The 21,946-nt window shown below is 46.0% G+C and overlaps 1 protein-coding gene across 1 annotated transcript in view; it reads right to left on the bottom strand.

Annotated features, from left to right (window-relative positions):
• CSMD2 (CUB and Sushi multiple domains 2) overlaps positions 1-21,946 on the bottom strand; it is a 235,890-nt gene that overhangs the window by 154,946 nt on the left and 58,998 nt on the right. Inside the window, 2 exon segments of the mRNA XM_030464359.1 lie at positions 16,471-16,678; positions 19,678-19,872. Coding sequence (XP_030320219.1) covers positions 16,471-16,678; positions 19,678-19,872 — 403 coding nt within the window.

Raw genomic sequence — 21,946 nt, 5'->3', positions numbered from 1 at the left:
CACACAGGAGCCCAAGCCAGGGAACTTGCAGATGCTCAACCTGCTCCTTATTAGCAGCAAGCACCACATTGGTTTCCCCCCCCACCCACAGATTTTTTATCTGTATTTCAAGTGTGATAATTCAAATGCAATAACAGTTTTCAGTTAATGTGTTCTGCACACATGAAGTCTCTCCCTGGGCTGTGGGGCTGTTTCAGGCACTGTTTAGAGGCCCCCACTCACCAGGTAACTCTTCGATTTCTTGACTGGGTAATTCTGGGTGCTGACATTTGTACAAAGTAAATGAATTTTATTCAATTAATATGATCTTCAGGCTGAGAATTCATTGTCCACCCAACTGCAGAGCCCACAGAAGTGACAGCACATTAAACCCCTTTCCCCTGTGCTGGGAAGGACAGGGACAAGACACAGCTGTGTCCCCACACCAGCACTGCCCCGTGCTCATCCCACCACCCCAACCTCAGGACTGATCTGAGCAGAGTTGGGCTATTTTATGATGAATTATGTAGGCAAATCAGCAACATGAGAAAACATTCCACCGAATTCAGATTAATGGCCTCAATTCAAAGTGAATTTTATAAATGACCCAAACCAAGTGGGACACAGACTGTCTTGTGCATCTTAACACAATGCACTCCTTAAGGCAATTTTATTGAATATCATCAATTCCACATTTAAATGAAATTCCTGGGGACGATCTGGAAAGAACACAGATAAATGAGGCTAAATAAACCAATTCAGGGCAAGAGCAAAAGAGTTTTATTTGTAGCTCCTGAACTCTGGAACCTGGGGAATCTGAAAAGTCTCTTAGGCCAAATTATTCAGATAATAAAGCACCTGCTGAAGAGACCTCTGAATGCTGTAATGAAATTATTTCACTGCCCCAGAATAATCACAAATGCAGGTTCTCTTTGGAGAGCGAAAGAAACAACGGAAGGGAAAGTGAGATAGATAAATGGAATGCAAATCACCCTCTCTGCTCAGAGAGAGAGCAAAAAAAGAGCCAAGACATGAAAGGAGAAAGCCCTTATGGTCCAACAAACAGGCTGAGTGTGCTCCAGATTTATTTACTATCATGGGGTCACTTGAAAACAATGGAGAGTAAACACAGGAGAGGAAGAGAGAAAGACAGAAATACTTAATCCCATAGCAGGGTTTTTTCCAGGCTGGGTTTTGTCACAAGCTTCTCTAGAACCTGCCCTGGACTCTGACCCAGCCCAGCAATGCCTCAAGTCCTGCTGGATGCAACCAAAGAAGTGATCTGTGTGTGACCCAGGGATGCTTCCCTGCTTCCAGCCCTCTGTGCCCCCACCTCTGCCTTTCAGACAGGGAAGTTCTCCAGAAGTAGGGGCTGTTTCATAATTTAATACTTATGCAATCCACTACATATGAATATTTAACACTACTGGGAACTTCAATAAGTTATCTTGTACTTACAAACCAATGGTCAAAATTTCAATTTGTTTTATTCATACTCCTTTATCACAAGGATTCTGAAGGGGGCACGACAGGAGCTATTTCCTGGGAACACCTGGTTTAAGCTTTTAAAAGCAAGCAAACAATCCAGGGGGAATCTTTCTTTTATTCCCACACAAACTAGCAGAACCTTATTACATTTACTGAAACGTAATTAATGAAGGCTTTTAAACCCTCGGAACCTTTCAAATTAATGAAAGGTCCACCCAAATAAATTAGACATGTAGTCCAAGAGCTGCAGGTTTAAATTACAGCAGTTATCCTGACAGGCACCAAGACACAGCTGTCACATACAATTATTTTTAGGGCTGCTACTGAAGCATTTGCACATTATGAGCTGCCACCTCCCAGCAGCAGCTTCACGTTTTATCATGACAAAGAATGAGAAGCATCCAGTTCTCCTGGGGGCTCCCCCAGCTCTGTAACTGCCTGAGCCTGGCTGGAGCCCCAGGGAGAACTCTGACGTCACACCAGCTGTGACATCATCCAACCCTTCAGCCAATCCAGGCAGAGGAAGCCCATCTGCCTCCATCCCATTGGCTGAAGGGGTTTTGCATCATAATCACACAACCAAGTTTTTCCCCCCCCCAGAACCCAGAGTGTGCCAGAAGCCACTCGCTGCTGCCCAGTGCTTCCTTCCTCCCTTTCCTCCTCCTTCCCTTCCTCCCCTTCCCCTTCCTTCCTCTTCCCTTCCTCCTCCTCCCCGCCATGCCAGACAAGTAGCTCCTTCCCCAAGCTCCTTCCCCCACATGTCTCCATCCTATTTCAAGGTCCGAGGGGGAAATCCCACCAGGTACCTGCTCCACATCACCATCAGGAGGGCTCAGCCCAGCAGGAAGCCCCTGCCCGGCAGAAAGGCTTCAAAGAAGCGCTCAAAAGTACGGAAAAACACATCCCGGGGGAAGGGAAAGAAGCCGAGGGAGATGGCAAAGCGCTACGGGAGTAGGAGGAGGAGCAGGAGGAGGAGGAGGAGGAGGAGATCTCCTCTGAGAGGAGTCAGGAGGAGCCAGAGGAGGAGGAGAAGAGTTCGCTTCGGGCAGCCCCTGTCCCCCTTCTTCCTCTTCATGGCAGATTATCGGCCCCAGCTCCAGAGGAAATATCCCAACTGGACATCGGTGGAGATTGTCGAGAAGCTCGGGAGATCATGGCACAGGCAGCCGAAAGAAGAAAAACGGAGGTACAAGAGGCTGTCTGCCAAGCTGAGGAGGAATTTCATCAGGGAAAGCTACTGGTGAGGCACAGGAGGCTGGAAGGGCCGAGGAAAGGAGCAGGAAAAACCCAAGCAGAGAAGGAGGAAATGGAGACTGGGAAGGTTTTCTCTCACCAGAGCCTGTGATCCTCTGCACCTTCATCTCCCCACTCAGCTCCTTGTGAAACTTCCACCCAGCTCATAAGCCTTAATAAAACTGCAAGCACACACCAGACAGCTGTGAAGTTTTTTTTTAGACAGGGCAATAATTCAGAATTAATCTGGTTGGCTCCATATTGATGGTACCAGGAGGGTTTGTGCAGCCCTGAGCTGGATGTTTCCTGCTTACCCACAAAGCAAACAGCAGCTGAGTCTCCTCTGCCATCATTTTTCCTCCAGCTCCTGAGCTTAACACAAAGCAGGAGTTCTGTCCCAGAAAGGCTGCTGGCTAAAGGAAATAACCAGCTAGGACTCCTTGGGCAAGAGGCTCTCTGGCTCCTGAGGACATCTGTGCAAAGGCTGCACTTTGGAGAGCAGGTCAAGTGCTTTCTGGGCCCTCTTTCCTCCCAGCATCTCCTACCAGCCCAGTGCTCCCCCAACTTGATGAGAGCAGCTTCTGTCACTGCTCCCAGCTCATGCACTTTTAAAGTATTTATTTATTTTTCATTTTAAAGGGAAAGATCAGCAAGAAAGAGCAGGATGCCTTATGTAGGGAGCTCCTGCTGTCTTTTCCCAAACGTCCTTGCCACAGGTTCACTGGGTAGTTTTTCCCTGACATAACAATTTCACTCCAGGCTGAAAAGTGCTGAGGTTTAACCAGGCTCCTCTCAGCTCAAGGTGAGGCTTCAAACCCCGTTCCTCTGCCTGACATTCCCTACACACAGGTGGAACAGTGGGGGACTCAGTAAAAGGCGAATATTCTAAAACATGTCCACATTGTCCATGATGGAGCATGGACACATCAGAGCACCCCAGTGAAATTCCACCTTCCTAATTCTTACAGGAACCAAGGGAAATACCACAGCTCCAGGAGCCACAGGACTCCCTGGTTCCACAGACTGGATTTTGTTAGGGCCTAAGCCCCCAGCTTGGACAGGAGCACCCTGTGCTGGGTTAGGAACTGGCTGGAGGGCCGGGCCCAGAGAGTGGTGCTGAACAGGGCTGCATCCAGTTGGCAGCCGGTCACTAGTGGTGTCCCCCAGGGATCAGTGTTGGGCCCAGTTCTGTTCAATATCTTCACTGATGATTTAGATGAGGGGATTGAGTCCATCATCAGCAAATTCACAGATGACACCAAGCTGAGGGGAGTGTGGATCAGCTGGAAGGCAGGAGGGCTCTGCAGAGGGACCTGGACAGACTGGAGAGTTGGGCTGATCCCAATGGGATGAGGTTCAACACGGCCAAGTGCCGGGTCCTGCACTTTGGCCACAACAACCCCATGGGGAGCTCCAGGCTGGGCACAGAGTGGCAGAAAGGGAGCTGGGAGTCTGGATTGCCAGGAAGCTGAAGAGGAGCCAGCAGTGTGCTCAGGTGGCCAAGAAGGCCAATGGCATCCTGGGCTGGCTCAGGAACAGCGTGGCCAGCAGGTCCAGGGAAGGGATTCTGCCCCTGTGCTCAGCTCTGGTGAGGCCACAGCTTGAGTCCTGTGTCCAGTTCTGGGCCCCTCAGCTCAGGAAGGAGATTGAGGTGCTGGAGCAGGTCCAAAGGAGGCAACTGGGCTGGTGAAGGGACTGGAGCACAGACCCTATGAGGAGAGGCTGAGGGAGCTGGGGGTGTTCAGCCTGGAGAAGAGGAGGCTCAGGGGAGACCTCATCACTCTCTCCAACTCCCTGAAAGGAGGTTGGAGCCAGGGGGGGGTTGGGCTCTTTTCCCAGGCAACTCTCAGCAAGACAAGAGGGCAGGGTCTCAAGTTGTGCCAGGGGAGGTTTAGGTTGGAGATGAGAAAGAATTTCTTTCTGGAGACGGTGATCAGGCATTGGAATGGGCTGCCCAGGGAAGTAGTGGATTCTCCGTGTCTGGAGATCTTTCCAAAGAGCCTGGATGTGGCACTGAGTGCCATGGGCTGGGAACCATGGGGGGAGTGGAGCAAGGGTTGGACTTGATGATCTCTGAGGTCCCTTCCAACCCAGCCAGTTCTATGATTCTATGATTCTATGATCATTTCCCTTGTTACCTGGAGATGAAGTCACAAGCTCTCACTGCTGGGAAACTTAAAGTTCAGGTCACAGCCTAAATGCTGACAATATTAGGTAAAAAATAATACTCTGCTACGACTTGGTAGTGTTCAAGTGAGCAGAGACAAGAAATATCACTTTGATGGTTCTCATGGCTGCATGGCCACTAACAGCTTGACAGGATCCATCAATTAAAATCTATTCCCAGCTGCATTAGTGATGGCCACAGCAGGCTGCACAGCTATTTTTGTCACATTACAAATATGAAGTGGTTAAAGATGCATAAAAAAGGCCTAAGATATTACCCATCTAATTATACCTCTAAGGGTACCTTCCATTCTTCCACTTGCACACTTGTCACGCAACTGGAAGGCAAGCTCCCAGGGAAGTTGGCACCCAGATTCCACTCTGTTTAGCACCTCACAGTCTGTTCATCAGTGATTTCTTCAAATACCTGCAGTTCTGCCTCAAAACATGGACTTCTTTGCACACACACACACTCCAGTAAGCTCCCAGTACAGATATTTCCAGCAGCCTCTTCAGCTGGAATGCAGCCCAAAGGAGAACTCAAGTTTAAAATCTACAATGAAATTCCAAGATTAAATTATTATTCTAGCAGAACTCTACCCTGAGCCAGCCCCTGCCTGCACTCCTGTCCCTGGGCACCATACCTGAGGCACCCCAGGAAATCACCCAGAGCCCAGGAGCCAGCAGCAGCTCTGCCTTGCAGGTTATGTTCAAGTCAGGCAGATGAGACTTGAAATTCCCTTAAGGGCTGATCTGCATAAGATACCACAGAACATGAACAGTATGGTTAAAGTCAAGTTATTTTCTACATGAAAAATAAAAATTTCAGACTGACATTTAAGAGACCACAAGACCAGTGAAGCTTGCATTAAATATCCTTAAATTGCTCCATCAATTTTACTGCCAGAAGTTTTATGCTTCCTAGAAGAGCAAATAACAAAAAAAGTACTCACAGAAATGTAAATAATTTAGGTTAAGCATACAAATACCTATTTGTGAATTTACAAAACACTGGGGGACTCATTCAACATCAACCAGAAGTGAAGTGTCAGCTTCCCTGTCCCAGCAGCTTTCCTCAGGGGAGGATCTGATGGGGATGGGAAAGCCAAGCTCACAAACACCCATTTCTGCAGATTCATTTATTTGCATGATTCACCACCCTGGGTGGGTCATCCTGGGCTGCACCAAGGCACAACACTGAAATCTCACAAGTTTTATACAAGTTTTATACCAGCCCAGGCTTCTAAAGGGCAGAACAAGACTTAAAACCTTTGCAGCTTTGCTCCTGACAGCAGCACCAGAAGTTGAACAAGTTGATTAGCAATGCTACTTGTAAGACAAAGCTTGGTGCAGCAATTACAGCTACACAGCAGTCGAATTTGCAAGGAAATTACCAGAATTAGCCACAGCTTAAATGAACTTTTCACCCTTTCAATCAATAAAATGCCATTCACAACCATTCCAAGCTCTATGCTGTTTATTGCATGAGAGGCTTGGTGCAGCCAGGGCAGAGCCTGGAGTCTCCTAAAGATATTCCCACTCATCTGTATTAAACCTCAATTCCATCCAACTTCTTTGGGAAGAGTCAGACAACCCCAAACTCTGCAAACTCTGACACCATGGAAGCTAAAAGGAGCTTCCAGACTCTGCTGAGGTCAGGTTCTGGTTAATTCTGGCACGCTCATATGTGGAAATATTTTCCCTTTCATTGCTACCTATAAACTGCTTAAAACAAGGATACCAGGGAAAGGAAAAGGAAAAGGGGAAAGGAAAAAAAATAATTTATAATTCCAAACATTTCAGACTGGTTTGTGTTTCAGTAAAGGAAAGCTCAGAACTTCAGGGTGAGTGGCAGGACAGAGCCTCCAGTCCCTCTGAGACTTCTGCACCCCCAGAGCATTTCCACGTGGTCTTCACATCATGCTTAGAAGGAAAATGAAAAGAATTCAACAAGAAATTTCCTCAGCTGCATAGAAGCAAACAGCTTGGAGTCAGTGGAGGTATCAAGTCTTTACCCAAGGTCTGTTGCAGCCTTTTAGAGATTTAGGAAGATGAATTCTTGAGAATTTGGCATAAAAGGAAAAATAGTGAACTTTTTTGGCAACTTATTAAAATCAAAAGAAAGAGGAAAAAAGCCCAAAGCAAGCACTGGCATCCACAGCAAACACAGAATCTATTACTTTGTCCCTTTGGACTTAATTAGTTTGAATTTACAGAGAATGGCACCCATAAAGATGTTAAACATTAACAAAACTTCTGTTAACTTGCTTCAAAATTAATTTTAATTGGAAGCACTGTTCTATACATATTCCAGGGTTGCAAAATTTAATGAGTCTTTCATTCTTCCTACAAAGTTTATTAATTTCATGCTAAAAATCTGTGGCTCCTTAAGAGGCTAAGGAAAAAAAAAACCAAAAAAAAACCCCACAGCAATGGAAACACCCTGTGAGTGACAGTCACAGGATTTCTGCTGATTTCCAAGTTTCTTGTTGGGGGTAGTGGGAACAGGACAGGTTCCCTTCAGCTGGAAGGCAGGAGGGCTCTGCAGAGGGACCTGGACAGACTGGAGAGTTGGGATGATCCCAACGGGATGAGGTTCAACATTCCAAGTGCCGGGTCCTGCACTTTGGCCACAACAACCCCATGGGGAGCTCCAGGCTGGGCACAGAGTGGCAGAAAGGGAGCTGGGAGTCTGGATTGCCAGGAAGCTGAAGAGGAGCCAGCAGTGTGCCCAGGTGGCCAAGAAGGCCAATGGCATCCTGGGCTGGCTCAGGAACAGCGTGGCCAGCAGGTCCAGGGAAGGGATTCTGCCTCTGTGCTCAGCTCTGGGGAGGCCACAGCTTGAGTCCTGTGTCCAGTTCTGGGCCCCTCAGCTCAGGAAGGAGATTGAGGTGCTGGAGCAGGTCCAGAGAAGAGCAAGGAGGCTGTGAAGGGATCCAGCAGAATTCCTGTGAGGAAGGGCTGAGGGAGCTGGGGTTGTTGAGGCTGGAGAAGAGGAGGCTCAGGGGAGACCTCATCACTCTCTGCAACTCCCTGAAAGGAGGTTGGAGCCAGGGGGGGGTTGGGCTCTTTTCCCAGGCAACTCTCAGCAAGACAAGAGGGCAGGGTCTCAAGTTGTGCCAGGGGAGGTTTAGGTTGGAGATGAGAAAGAATTTCTTTCTGGAGAGGGTGATCAGGCATTGGAATGGGCTGCCCAGGGAAGGAGTGGATTCTCCGTGTCTGGAGATCTTTCCAAAGAGCCTGGATGTGGCACTGAGTGCCATGGGCTGGGAACCACGGGGGGAGTGGATCAAGGGTTGGACTTGATGATCTCTGAGGTCCCTTCCAACCCAGCCAATTCTATGATTCTATGATAAATACTGAGCAGCAAAATACAGAGCCTGCTGCTTAGATGTCTCCTGGTTTAGATCTGGTGTTATATTTAGAGAGAATAGAACAAGATAAATGCTCTTGAGCTGTTTATTTTTTCACCTGGAGATGAGGCTCAAACGAGAGCATGTGTTTCCTGAGTTTAAGAAGACCAAAAGATTTCTACACCCAGATTTTCTCTACCTGCAGGGACTGACAGACAGAACTGCCCCAGCTTTTCACACTGGGTGTTCCTGTACTCAGGAACCACCTCTCATAACATGCCAAACCCATGAACTAGAACAAAACCAGTGTGGCTTTAAAAAGCAAAGGAGATTTGCTCAAAGTCAAGCAAAGCATCTGTGACTGGGTAAAAAACCAAACAACCAAACAGAAAAAATCAAATCTCCCAGCACTCCCCTGCCCCATCAGGCTGTTGTGAGCCCTGCCCCAGGATCAGTGCTGGTAATTTTTTATTCTGTTACACTACACAGGGAACAACCTTATTTCACAATTCCTTCATGCAGGCTTCCAGCCTGAAGCACTTTTAGTTTTTTTCCTTCTTAAGAACAGCTGACTTATCAAAAACAGGTTTTTCTAACAGCAAACCACAAGCTAAGCCATATTATTGTAATTGAAGCAATTAATTACTTTTATGCCTTTCTTTTTAAGGGAGATCTTTAATGCAGGTAATTCTGACTAAAAGAGCCAATTTGAACTGCTCCAACATTTAAAAGACGATTATAAAAATTAATTTAGAAAGTGCAGAATGAAGACAAAGGGATAAAGGAAAGCATGCACAGATGGGTATTTCCACCGGGCTCCTGCTGGGCAGCATCAAACCAACCTGCCTCTTAAATAAAAGTCAGGAGAGGGCTGGGAGGTTTTGAAGTCACTGCCAAAAAACCAACTTGTAAAGTGGTACCAGTTTGCTGCCACAGAGCAAACCATGGGGGCAAGGAAGCAGCTCCTCACATCTTTCCTGCCTGGAATCTACAAGGCAGGAATCACTCTGTAGACTCAGCTGCACTGGGGAGCATGGCAATGCCTCTGGTTTTCCAGAGTCTTGCAAAATCCCAGGAATAGTCATTAGACATCAGAGACATCAGCTGGTGACAACTATCACAACCCCTGTGATATTTACTGATGTGCTGGCATCTTCCTGATCTCTGCTATAAATCCAGCCCCTAGAGAGGCCCCCAGGAGGAAGAATGAAAGCATCCATACTGTAAAACAGACAAGAATGACAAAAACAAACTCAGCATGAGCTAAAGAGATCAAGACCTGCCATGGCAAAGCAAAATGCTGCCAAGCAGCAACCAAATACAGAATCCACATGAATCCAAAGCCACAATTTCCTTTCCTACCTGGGCTTTGGGAAGGCTGATTAGATCTGTGTGTTCCAGGCATCAAAAAGGCAAGATATTTAGATTAAATGTTTGCATTTAATAACTGATGAGATTTACAGCCCACGTTTGAATCCAGCAGCAGGAGATGGAAAAGGTATCTGTGCCAAGCCCCATCAGAGGCAGCACCTCCCCACTGCAGAATGAAAACCACTTTTGTTCCCAGCTCCCCATGTGAAGAGCTCACTTCCAGAAGCATCACACAGATCTGGAATGGAAAATAGCCCCTGCTTAACCCCTCCATTATTGATCCTTGCCAGAGTATCCTTATCCATCTCTTCAAGCAGCAGCAGCAGCAGCAGCTCAGGCCTGCAGTCAGCACACACAGGGACAGAAGTCAATTTTTTCCCTTCAGCTGTAAGGTTGTTACTTAAAGACAAAAGGTCTCCCAGACAGCTATCAAATTGCAGAAGTTTGGCTACATAAATATATATAATTCACATGCTTTTGTACTCCACTGTATTTGCCAAGACTCATGTCAGATACGTGGGTATGTCCAGAGACACCTCCAACACATGGGCTCTAAAACCACACAAATTCCTAACCTGAATATTTCTTCCCTTCCTATGGCTGCTGTGACGCCCTTGTTAACATCCGATTTGATCTCTCCTTTTGCAAGGAACTGCAACAAAACTCATCAGCACTGGCCACAACAGCCCCATGCAGCGCTACAGGCTGGGGACAGAGTGGCTGGAGAGCAGCCAGGCAGAAAGGGACCTGGGAGTCTGGATTGCCAGGAAGCTGAACAGGAGCCAGCAGTGTGCCCAGGTGGCCAAGAAGGCCAATGGCATCCTGGGCTGGCTCAGGAACAGCGTGGCCAGCAGGTCCAGGGAAGGGATTCTGCCCCTGTGCTCAGCTCTGGGGAGGCCACAGCTTGAGTCCTGTGTCCAGTTCTGGGCCCCTCAGCTCAGGAAGGAGATTGAGGTGCTGGAGCAGGTCCAAAGGAGGCAACCAGGCTGGTGAAGGGACTCGAGCACAGACCCTATGAGGAGAGGCTGAGAGAGCTAGGGGTGTTGAGGCTGGAGAAGAGGAGGCTCAGGGGAGACCTCATCACTCTCTCCAACTCCCTGAAAGGAGGTTGGGCCCGGGGGGATTGGGCTCTTTTCCCAGGCAACTCTCAGCAGGACAAGAGGGCAGGGTCTCAAGTTGTGCCAGGGGAGGTTTAGGTTGGAGATGAGAAAGAATTTCTTTCTGGAGAGGGTGATCAGGCATTGGAATGGGCTGCCCAGGGAAGTAGTGGATTCTCCGTGTCTGGAGATCTTTCCAAAGAGCCTGGATGTGGCACTGAGTGCCATGGGCTGGGAACCACGGGGGGAGTGGATCAAGGGTTGGACTTGATGATCTCTGAGGTCCCTTCCAACCCAGCCAATTCTATGATTCTATGATTCTCTTGCCTTTGAAACCCTGAAATTTTCCAGCACTGGGAAATTTTCATCCCAGCAGGAGGAGATCTGTGGCAGCTGAGCAGAGGGAGCAGACACCCAGTGCCTTGCTGGGAGAAGCAGCTGCAGGGAGCCCAGAGAAGGACACCCAGCAGGGGAAGATCATTTAGAATAGATTTTGTGTAGCAGGTGACATCTGTAAACAAAGCATTTCCAGTCTTTATTACAACTTGTAAATGGAAGGAAGCATCCCTGAACTGGCCCACAAGGAAACCCCAGAAGGAAGAGAGGGCTTTGAAGGCAGCTGCAGAGGTGGCTCTGCTCTTCCCCTCTGAAGCTGTAGGTAAGGGTGAGCAGTGTAAAACATGCCTTTAATCTGCTCTGGCAGAGAGATTCTGATGCACAAATCCAATTCTCTCAACACAGGGAATTCCACTGCAAGGAGAGAGCCCTCTGCACTCCTACATCCTTGGCCAGCTGAAAGAAGGATGGAGCCTCACAGAGGAAGGGGACACCAGTTTGTTTCTGAACATGAAAAAACACCCAGGGTAAGGCAGAGGCAACTTTAGGTGAAGTCTGTGATCTTTGCCAGCAACATTTGTCCAAATCCTTGCTTAAACTGGGAAAGGTCACAGTATCCTGCAGTAAGAGCAGTGAAGACAAAAGGTGTTTTAACGAGGAGCCCAGATGTTCAGCTTTTTACCTCTTGTGACAACCCTGCCCTGCTGCTCCACAGAAATGACTTTGTACAAAGCATTATAAGCCCTTTAACTTCACTTCAAAACAGCAATCAAGATTCTCACCAACCATTTGCATCCACTCAGGAAGCAATCAGCTCTACCTCTCTGCTAACATCAGGAACTGAGCTCTCCCAGTACTGAGCCAGCTGCCTCCCATCAGGGGGAAATCAGCTCACTGACCCACAAACTCCTGCTCTTTGTATCACAGATTCACATCAAAATAAAGCCTGAAGTGTGCCCCAGCAAGGGGAGCTGCAGTCCTGGCTGGTGAACAGGGCTGGCCTGGACTATGACAAAACGTTATATCCAGAAACTACACCTACAGGAAAAGGGAGCCTTGCAAGACAACCATTTCCCACTAAAGCAATGTTTGACACTTTCAAAGCCTTTGTAGAATTTATTCCCAATGAAAAGCACTACGAGTGCTTTAGAAAAAAAGTGAATTGTACCAACCAAACAAGGAAATCTATTTTCCAGATTTCAACGAAGATGTAACTGGCATTTCAATAGGGATTTCAAAAGCTGCTTCATACACGTTTTTTATTCATTCCCAGTCCTAAGGAAAACATTACCATGGAAGAAAAGCATCTAAACACTACAGATAAAGTATTCATTAGTTAACTAGTTCTTACAATAAGGAAGCTTAATTCATTGCACAGGAAAAGAAGACTTTCAGAGTTGCCTTATCTGGGCTTTAACTAGTGATGAAGTTATTTCAAGACACAATTCAAGCCTTCAGCCTTGTGCACACACTGGGGCAGGATAATGCTTGTCAGCTTTCAAATAAAAGCAATTACTGATGTGATTTTTTTAAAAAACCACAAAAGGAAGTGGCAAGTGGGAGATAAAAATCATTCTAAAGCAGTCATCAGGCAACCTGTTGTAGAGAATCCTTGCAAAGAACAGCAGCTGTTTATTAAAATTTTAATGCAAAGTCTTCTGGACTCTTTCTGGAAGCTCTCTCCCACCACCCCATCCTGGGAGCTTCAGGATCAGATACAGACCCAGGGCTCCTCAGCTGAGAATGAGGCTTCTACCTCTTACCCACCTCACCTGCTTCAGCTGTATCAGAATGATTGCAAAAATTTTCTTTGCTAAATATTTGCATTGCAGCCAGCAAAACGTACACTTGATCTTAGTCTATTCCTGTAAACACAGAAATTGGGTTATTAGTCACTTCCTACATCGCCACCTTTTCTGGCAAGAGCAGAATAAAGCTTTAATAATCATAATAGAAGTCATTATGCCTCATATTAGGGCCCAGAGCAGAGAGATGAGACCTGAACAGATGACAGAAGGAAGCACCAGAGACAGCCAGGGCTGCATGGTTTGCAGCCAACCTGCCCAAAGAGGCAATGCAGCCCCACAGACACCCCAAAACCTCCCCTTTTGTCCAGGTGTGCTCAGAGGGCAGCCCAGCACATTGCTGCTTCCTCTAAACCACTTCCTCTGACCTCCAACATCCTCCCAGTAACTTCTTCAAGGACTAGAAGAAAAACCCAAAGGAGAACAAAGGAAGTATTTAAAACAAAGTCAAAGCTACCCAAAGCTTCAGAGCAATCACTGAGCTATTAAAGGGAAGACAGGGCTGGGACAGGATCAGCCTCGGAGCTGGTTCAGTGCCATCCAAGAGCAGCCTGGAGACTCCCTCCCCATCACTCAAGGTCTTGGGACACCGGAGGTGTTTGAAGCACCTGAGTGCCCACAGGTATATTCACCACTGAAAAAAAAGCTTTGAACTGGGTGCCACAAAACTGCTGCACTCAGCAGATCCTCCTGAGAGGGGTGAGGCAGGGGATTCAGGCAGCTCTGAGCAGATCCTGACACAAAGCTCAGGCTCAGCACAGCTCAGTGCCCACAGGGACCGGAGCCCAAGCAGCTTCCAGGAATTCTCCTCTTTTACATGTCTTTCTAGAGGAGATTTCATTAATCCTTCCAGGCCTCTCGGCTGGTACAAAATGAGGAGAAGACAACCCCAGGTCTTGAAGACAAAAAAAGAGATGTGAGGGAATAAGGACACAGAAGAGAAACCCAAGGTTATCACTCTGCACAGCCTGTGCCTCCCTGCCCCAGCAGAGGCTGGGATTGCAATGCCCACTCAGACACCCTCAGAGGAGAACAGGGCAGCTCCTGCCAGCCTTCCAATTCTCCTTTCCAGCCTGGGGACCCCCTCCTTGTCCTTTCTGCTCTGACAGGCTCTCTTTCACTCTGCTGCTTTCTTTCCCTCCTGCTCAGTAGAATTTATTTCTCACCTGCCAAGGAAATCGAAACCCCAGGTCCCACGACAGAAAATGCAATAGCACTTAAAACAGCTGTAAATGGGTTATTTTATTAATATGTCTCAAATAGCTACTCAACCTCTATTGCTCTGCTTGACATATTGATGCTCAGACCTGCAAAGCCCTTTCCCTTCCATGGATTATTGCAGGACTGGCATCCAACAGGTCAGGGACAAATGAAACTGGGACCAGAACTCTCCAGGGAGCTCCTGTGTGTGCAGTGACAGCTGTGACAAGCACTAAGGCAGGAGGGTTATGGATAACCCTTGTTAAAAACCAAGAAAACCTCTATTTTTAAAGGGAAGGGTAAACACTACCCATTAATGAATATTCTGCTGCCTGAAAATACAGATGAATTATACTCCAGATGAAATTCAGTTTTATTTGTGGATGTCTCTGGACCACATTAAAACTATTTATAATGCTTAGGAAATGAAATATTTAGCAGGAAGATACTTCAATAGAATGGTTTATTTGGCCACAAGTCTATCTGCCACATTACCAATAATTAAAACTAGGTTTTCATAGACAGAGGAAAAAAGGTTTTTTAGCTGGATTTTCAAGCTGAATCATATCAACATGTTTAAAAAGGAGATATGAGCTCCAGGTTTTTTTTCTCCCTACAGGCAAAAATTATTAAAAAATGGGAAAGTGAGTCATCTGAATTTAATTATCAGCCTGAGCTGTGAAGGCCAAGCTTTGAGAAACGAAATTCAGAATCAGACTCTTTGTAATTCCGCTTTTGGGACTGAAAAGTTTGCTTCTCAGGAATACAAAATGAGGCCCCTTTGAAATGACTGCTGTGTTTATCCTGCCCGTGTGTATTTCACGGAGCTATAAAAATGCAGAATGAACCTCAAAAAGCAGGAACAGCTTCTGCTCCGAGCCTTGGATGCAATTCCTGTTTGTGGGACCCGTGTTCTGCTCCCTGCATCTCTCCTGCCCAGAGAGCTCCTACAGCTCCCAGGGAAAAATATTTGGAGGCAGGGAATCATTAAAGATGCTGCACGTAGGAACTCGGGGGCAGAAGGGAAGTAAATATCTCATTATTGCCTCTGACAAGGCCCCAAAACTGATGCCTGGAAAGCCCAGTGCCTTGAAAACAGCTTCCAGGTTTCATTTTTAGAAGGGAACGTGTACACGTGCAAAGTCCTCCTGAAAGTCAAAGGGCTTCATTTTGTAAGACATCTGCCACTTCAGAAGTTCTCCCATGCTGTATTTATGGGTAGTTCATTAATTTTTTTTTTTTCCAGCAGGTTCACCCTGACAGGCATTGTTTTCTTTTTGATATGACAAGACACAGTGCTGCACTGGCAACACCTCCAGGCTGAATAATGTTTCTTAACTAGCTACATTCATCTTTACCACATAGCACAGATGACTGATCCTCACTGCAGTACATAATGGCTGAAAACTAACAGTGCCCTAAAATATTAATGCATTCTAATGCACCCAGGGTGACTTTTTTTTTTTTTTTCCATAAAACAGCAGCATCTAATTTTCAGAGGGGTCTTGAGAACAATAAACAATTGGTACCTGGTAAATGGCAAGTTCTCTCACATCAATACATCCTAAATGTTCAAATCCTATTCCCCATAATTGCCAGGCAAGTATAAATGACTTAAATTAATGTTATTTGTGGCTATGACAGAATCCTCATAAATAATCGTAATTTAGGTTCCTGCTGATAATCCCAGGAAACACCTAATTATTTCAAACACTCAATTCTTCCCTTCCAGAAGGATGCCCACCCCCTTCCATTTGCTGCTAGCTGGGACTTTTCACTGTTTGTTGAAGGCAATCACAGAGCAGGAGATCAACTAGAGGTAGAGTTGTCCTTTACTATAAAAGCAACATAAGCAATATGTCAAATTCATTGCACAAGCCCTCACTTCAGACTTCATAGCTCTGGGTATTGGAAAAAAATCAGTCTGGCATTTATTATACATAAAAGCAATATTTCTGAAAGCACTGCTCAGGCAAACAATGGGATGAGAGGGGCATTGAAATTCCATACACAGCCTCCTGTCTAAAGGACAAACTGAGCTATAGAAACATTTGCCAAAAGTTCATTAACAGGGAAGCCAACTTGTCAGCAACGTATTTAGCAATGATCAGAAAACAATTTAGCAAAAACAAGGTTTGAGGGTGACAATGTTTGAATAGGGTTTCCTGGGTTTTGAAGCATAAGGTTTGGTTTTTTAATTATTTCTTCTACCCAGCTACACTTGGAAATCTCATTGCAGAGAAGATGATTTGAAGTGGACAAAAGTCCCTGCAACTTTTACCAAGCAAATAAAAAGCATCCCAGAGATTTTTCCTTAGAAGACAGAGGCTACAACCTGGGACTGGGAATAACCAGGATCCATCCTCATTCAGGCACAAACTCTGAACCCCCAGTAAGGCTCCAGCACAGAGCTCAGCAAGCCATGGGCAGCAGCAAACCTACCAGAGTGAAGATCCCTCTGTTCCAGCAACTTCTAAAACATCATATCCATCTTCCAGCTGAAAATCCATGAAAACCAGAGCGATGGTGTCCCCAGGCTCAGCAAGAATAGTCCACGTGCAGTCAGCATTATTGCTGTACTCCAAAGGGAAGTGAGGGCTGGAGATGATCCCACTCTGTCCCCGCAAAGTCCCTCCGCAGGCATCGTCAGCTGGAAGCAGAATGCAAGTTATCAGGTTTGGCTGAAAGGCACCGAGTGGGACACTGAGAAAAGAGCAAGCCCCAGTTCAAAGCAAAGCTTGGAAAGCCCCAGTGCTTTTGTCAGGGCTGTGGGTGTGGGTTTTACTACACATGATTAAGAGACAAAGATGTTGAGGGATGGGAAATCCTATTAGGTCAGCCAGCATCTGCTGATAAGTGCCAGCTTATTCCCTGCTGCACACTTACTAGAGATTTGTTTAGTCTAATTTTAAACACCCCAAGTGACAGAGCTTCTACCACTGCCCTGGGGAGGCAGTTCTCAGCCTAATGCATCTCACTGTCAGGATGCTATTTCCTCACATGTTGTGGCTGGAGTTTTCTGCTCCATCCCTTATTCCTCATCAGCATCCACCAAGGTGCTTTCTGCAGCTTTCCTCCCATCCATGTAAGGCAGCAAAGCAGAAGGAAAATCACCTAGAATTCAATGACAATTTCTTCTTAAGATAGACTTCTCTCTGTGCCTTTTAAGTTTTACATTTAAAGCCCCTGAAAACTTTTCATGGCTGAAGGTATTTAATGGAAAATGCATTCCTTTGCCATCCACCTCGAAACGCCTAAGTTTGTAGAGTTTGTCACTTAAAAAATTCTACAATCTTCTAAAATCTTCTTGAACAGCCCTTCAATTATTTTGGGCACAGTGCAGTCTAAGCAGCTGTTTGAGCTACAGGAAGACAGACCACTTTTAATGAGATTATGCATATTTGATATGCTTAAAATGTAGCTTTGCAAATGTTCTCAACTTTTCAGCTGGCTTACTCGATTTTTACTCAACCGCCTACCAGAAACATAAACCTATCAGTTCTACTTAAATTCAGCAAACAATCTGGGCAAGACTTCTCTCCACATGCATGAAAGCACTTCACAAAACAGATTTGGATGTTTCCAGATACTCTTTCGGTGCTTCAGATGCACCATTCTGCTTTATTTGAAATCAACTGAGCCAGGTGAGGGTTGTTCCTTCTGTGACTACAGCAGAACAAGAAGACAGCATCCAAGTCTGCTGGGGTTTTGCCCTCCAGCAAACCAACTGTCGAGGTAAAAATACAGCTAGACCTCTTTGGACTGAGATGAAGCCCTCATTTAGGGGAGGTACCAGTGCTCCTCTCCTTCTGTGAGCAGAGAATCCTTGCGCAGAAGGCAGGGACCAGCACCCCAGATGCAATAAGGGAACCATTCCAGAAATTTCTGACACACATGACAGAATTTACAGCCTGATCCAGGCTCTTTGAAGACTTTCAGTCCTGGAGGCAAATTTCCCAGTTCCACACCCTCTCCAGGCACAGCCAAGCTTCTGTTCCAGGCAGCCCCAGCTCCCACCCAGTTCCACGCTCCCCTATTTCCCAGCTCAGCACGGAGGTGTCAGTCACTGCTGCTCTGCTGCTCCCTGAATGAGATCACTGAGTTTTAATCCTTTCTGCCATGCAAGCAACATAACTCAGGAGGGCAGAGCCTGTGCAGACTGGATTTACAGTCTCTTTTAGCTCAGAGTCCAAGGACCCATTTGGATGGAACTCTGCTTTCAGACCCAGGGCTGAGGTGCAGCACCCACTGCTTGGTGCTGGCTCTGCAAAGCCACTTCTCACCAGGACATTCTTTCTGCAACTGGAATTCCTGCCCAAGTTCCTCTCTCACTGAGACTACACTTGCCCTGTATTAAAAAAACAAACAAACAAAACAACCTGTACTCTGAAACACCTGGATACAGGGAATGAAGACTATTCCTATGAAGGAAAGCTGAGCCATAGCCCTCCCCAGAGTGCTGCTGTCCTGGCACCTTTGGTTCTTATTCTTCCCTACCATGCATTCCTTTGCATCTTCAGTTATTTCAGTGCATGAAGACTGGGACAAAGACAAGGCTACCAATGTATAGAAAAGGATGTTACAAAGCAGAGGACAATCACAAAGAGCACAAAGAAACAAAAGAGGCATCGCTCAGCACGGAAGAAACTTTGAGGGTTTCCATCCCTCACACACCTCTGCTGTTCTGCATTACACATTACACACAGAATTGCTCACACTCATCCAGCAGTGCCAGCTGTTCCAGCAGTCCTAGCTGTCCCTCCTCACTGCCACTTTGGGTCTATGAACCATTCCTTCAGCCCCCTAACACCCCTGGCCCCAAATGAGCAGGTAAGGTACAAGCCAGGCAGTAAGTGGCACAAACTGCTGCTGGGGAAGCCATCCAAGCAAGCATTAAAACCACACCAAGCAGTATTTGCTTACTTTGAATTCAAGATTTATGCTACAGCTTAGAACTGCTGATTGATTGCACAAACAGAGTCAATAAAAAGAATCAATATAAGATGCTCTGCTGAACTACACAAGGAATTGAGGGGAAAAGACTTCAAAGCAGTAGTAAGTGTTCTGGTACAACACCACAGACACTTGTCCAGGTACAGACTCTCTGGTCCCTTGTGGCTCTGGAGACGCAGCACAAAGCTCTCTGCACTGATGCCCCCAAATTTCCCTGCCCCAAAACTGCCCCCTGCATCCCTTTGGGGTGCCAGCAGCATCAGCTCTGCAGGGACCCGCTGCTCTTTACAGACAAATCATCAGGGTTGCTGAGAAATGTGCCAGAAGGAAGGCAGCCTGACATTGCAGAAAACAGAATCCAGTCTCATTTTCTAGAGTTTGATCTAGAAAACCTGCATGATCTTGGGAAGATGCTTTATCTTACGGATTGTTTTTTTTTTTACCTGCCACTTTAGACCAAGAAACTGAAGGTAAAGTAGCTGTGCAGCATTTTGAATACTTTAAGCACTTCATAACCTTCCTGCTATTCACCCAAATCCTGGCAGCTTCAGGAAATCCAATAAAAAGGATCCTCAATATTAACTACATCACGTTTAGTTTTCCAGTCTTTTAAATGAAGCTTAGAGCCCGTTGAGTTTTTCCCAACCCCAAAGAGTTGGTTACATTCGTGTTCTGAATAAAGAGAGGATACTTTACCTCTGCAGAAGGGGAGAGGGAAATCCCAGGAGGCACTGTTTTCTGAGTTGGCATGGCAGGTGAGCAGTGCATGTCCTTCCAGAAAGAAGCCTGGGTTACAGCTGTATCTCACTTTGTCCCCGATGCTGAAGGTTGTCCCCTGCTGAACCCCATTCTGCAGCCTCCCTGGGTTTCCGCACGTATGACTTGGTAGAACTGCCAAAGAAAGTTGTTTCTGGTTAGGGACAGGGCATTGTACTAGAGCTGTCAGGTGAAGAAGCCAGAGAGAAGGCTCATCTCAAAGTAAATGCATCACAGAAATCACAAAGAGCAGAGAACCACAAACCTTAACACACAGGATTGCACCAGAACACCTTGGGCCAGTCCTGGTTAACATTCAGGTTCTGATCCTACCAAGACACAAGTGTAGGAAGGAGAAAACAAAATCATTCCCCAAGGAACTGACTCAGAAAAAAAAAAAAAAATCCATTCTTTCTCGACCCATTTTATCAGTTTCTAAACAAAGCATTCCTCTCTCCTCTACCCCCCAGCAGCTCCATCCATTTAACACAAGTGCAACGGAACAGAACCCTGAGATTTTATCCCTACTTCAAATAACTCTTCAGGCACCTCCAAGACCCCTGCAATGTCAGCAGGGTTGTGTTATGCCTTAAAACCACACAGAAGACACAAAACCTGTAATTAGCAACTACTGCCCAGACAAAAAGAGCAACATTTCATCCCAGAAGGATTTATACTTCATTGCACTGTGTGCTTAATCCTGGTTCCACACACTCACATCAAGCCCCAGCCTGAACACTGCACTTGGACTCAGCTCCACTGAAGGCAAAATGCAGTCAGCAAAAGCTTGCATCAGAAGGCATGAGCAATACTTTAATGCAAGATGCAGAAGTTACAGCTAAAATGCTTGTAAATCTTTAACTAATGCCTCTTTACAGCAGTTTCAGAGGATTAAATAAAAATCTACAGGTCCCTATAAGCCACTCCAAAAAGATCCACACAAATCATGATTTTAGAGCCCAATATAAAACCCAATGAAGACAAGCAAAACACTAGGAATGCCTTAATCAAATCTGAACCAGGCCCTTGTGAAGCATCTTGTATTATAGTCCTTTTTCATTAAGGCTGAAACATCAGAGGAAGGAAAACGTAGTCATTCAAAGCTGAGTGATGGTTTTATCATTGGAAGCATCTCCAAAAGTATATGAATTTCTGGGAGAAAAGGAAAGTTTAGTCTGCAGATCAGCCAAGGAAAAGAGGAACAATAAAAGGAAAATTATACACTAGCACTGATGGCATGCAGCATAATAAAATGTAATCAAAACTGTGTGCAAGCAGGTGAAACAAAACATAAATCCCCAACAGTAACTGCTGCAAAGATGCTGTGGTTCTGTCCTGCAGGGGGAAAGGGACTGGGATTGGGATCTAAAGCTTCCCTGCTCTGTTCCCAGCCCTCTCCCCACCAGCTGCCTCCTCAGAGGCCTCCAGAGCATCCCTGAGGACCAGGGGAAGGGCAGACAAAGCTGCATTCAATCCATATTCATCAGGCTTCCTGCAGCCACCCAGAACACCTTGGTTCCCAGTTAACCCACTTCCAGATTGGCACATACAGCTCAACCTTTCTTTTCTTTTTCTTTTTTTTTTTTTTTCTTTTTAACACAGCCACCCCACACAGCAACAGAGGGAGAGGCACAAGCCCTGAGACAGGACACCTTCCCTCTGCCCCTTTGTCCCCTTTTTTCTGCTCCATCCTTCCCCCAAGCTGAGCTGGGAAGCTCAGCAGCAACTTTCCCATGGAAATATTAATGACCATGCAAGTCTGGTAAGGCAGGGGATGCTATCAAACTCCTCAGATGGGCTGAAAAGCAGCGTAGAACTAACGTTTCATTTTCTGTAATGATACTCAAAACCCCAATTTAATTAAATTACCAATGTCACTTTTTTAAAAATGAACCCATTCTTGCTTTTATGCTTCCTTCTGTTAAAATTAATGACTAGAACTTTGCTATAAATAAAAAACCATCATTTTTAAAAGTCAATCTCTAACACTAGCTGCTCTCTACTTAATGAACTGTGAAGAAGACAACCCTGACCTGCATCGTATCTTAAAATCATATTTGAAAAATATGATCTCATTTAAAAATTCTGCTTCATTTGGCTGCCTTAACTAATATCTTGTTACAGGACAGACAACACACACATGCTTTTGGGGAGAGGCAACGTTAACTCCTTGAGCACTTTGGATTCAGTGTGGTCACTGAGTATTGAT

Source organism: Calypte anna, chromosome 23, assembly GCF_003957555.1.
Source record: "Calypte anna isolate BGI_N300 chromosome 23, bCalAnn1_v1.p, whole genome shotgun sequence".
Lineage (NCBI taxonomy): Eukaryota > Metazoa > Chordata > Aves > Apodiformes > Trochilidae > Calypte > Calypte anna.
This window is presented reverse-complemented; position numbering and strand designations above follow the sequence as displayed.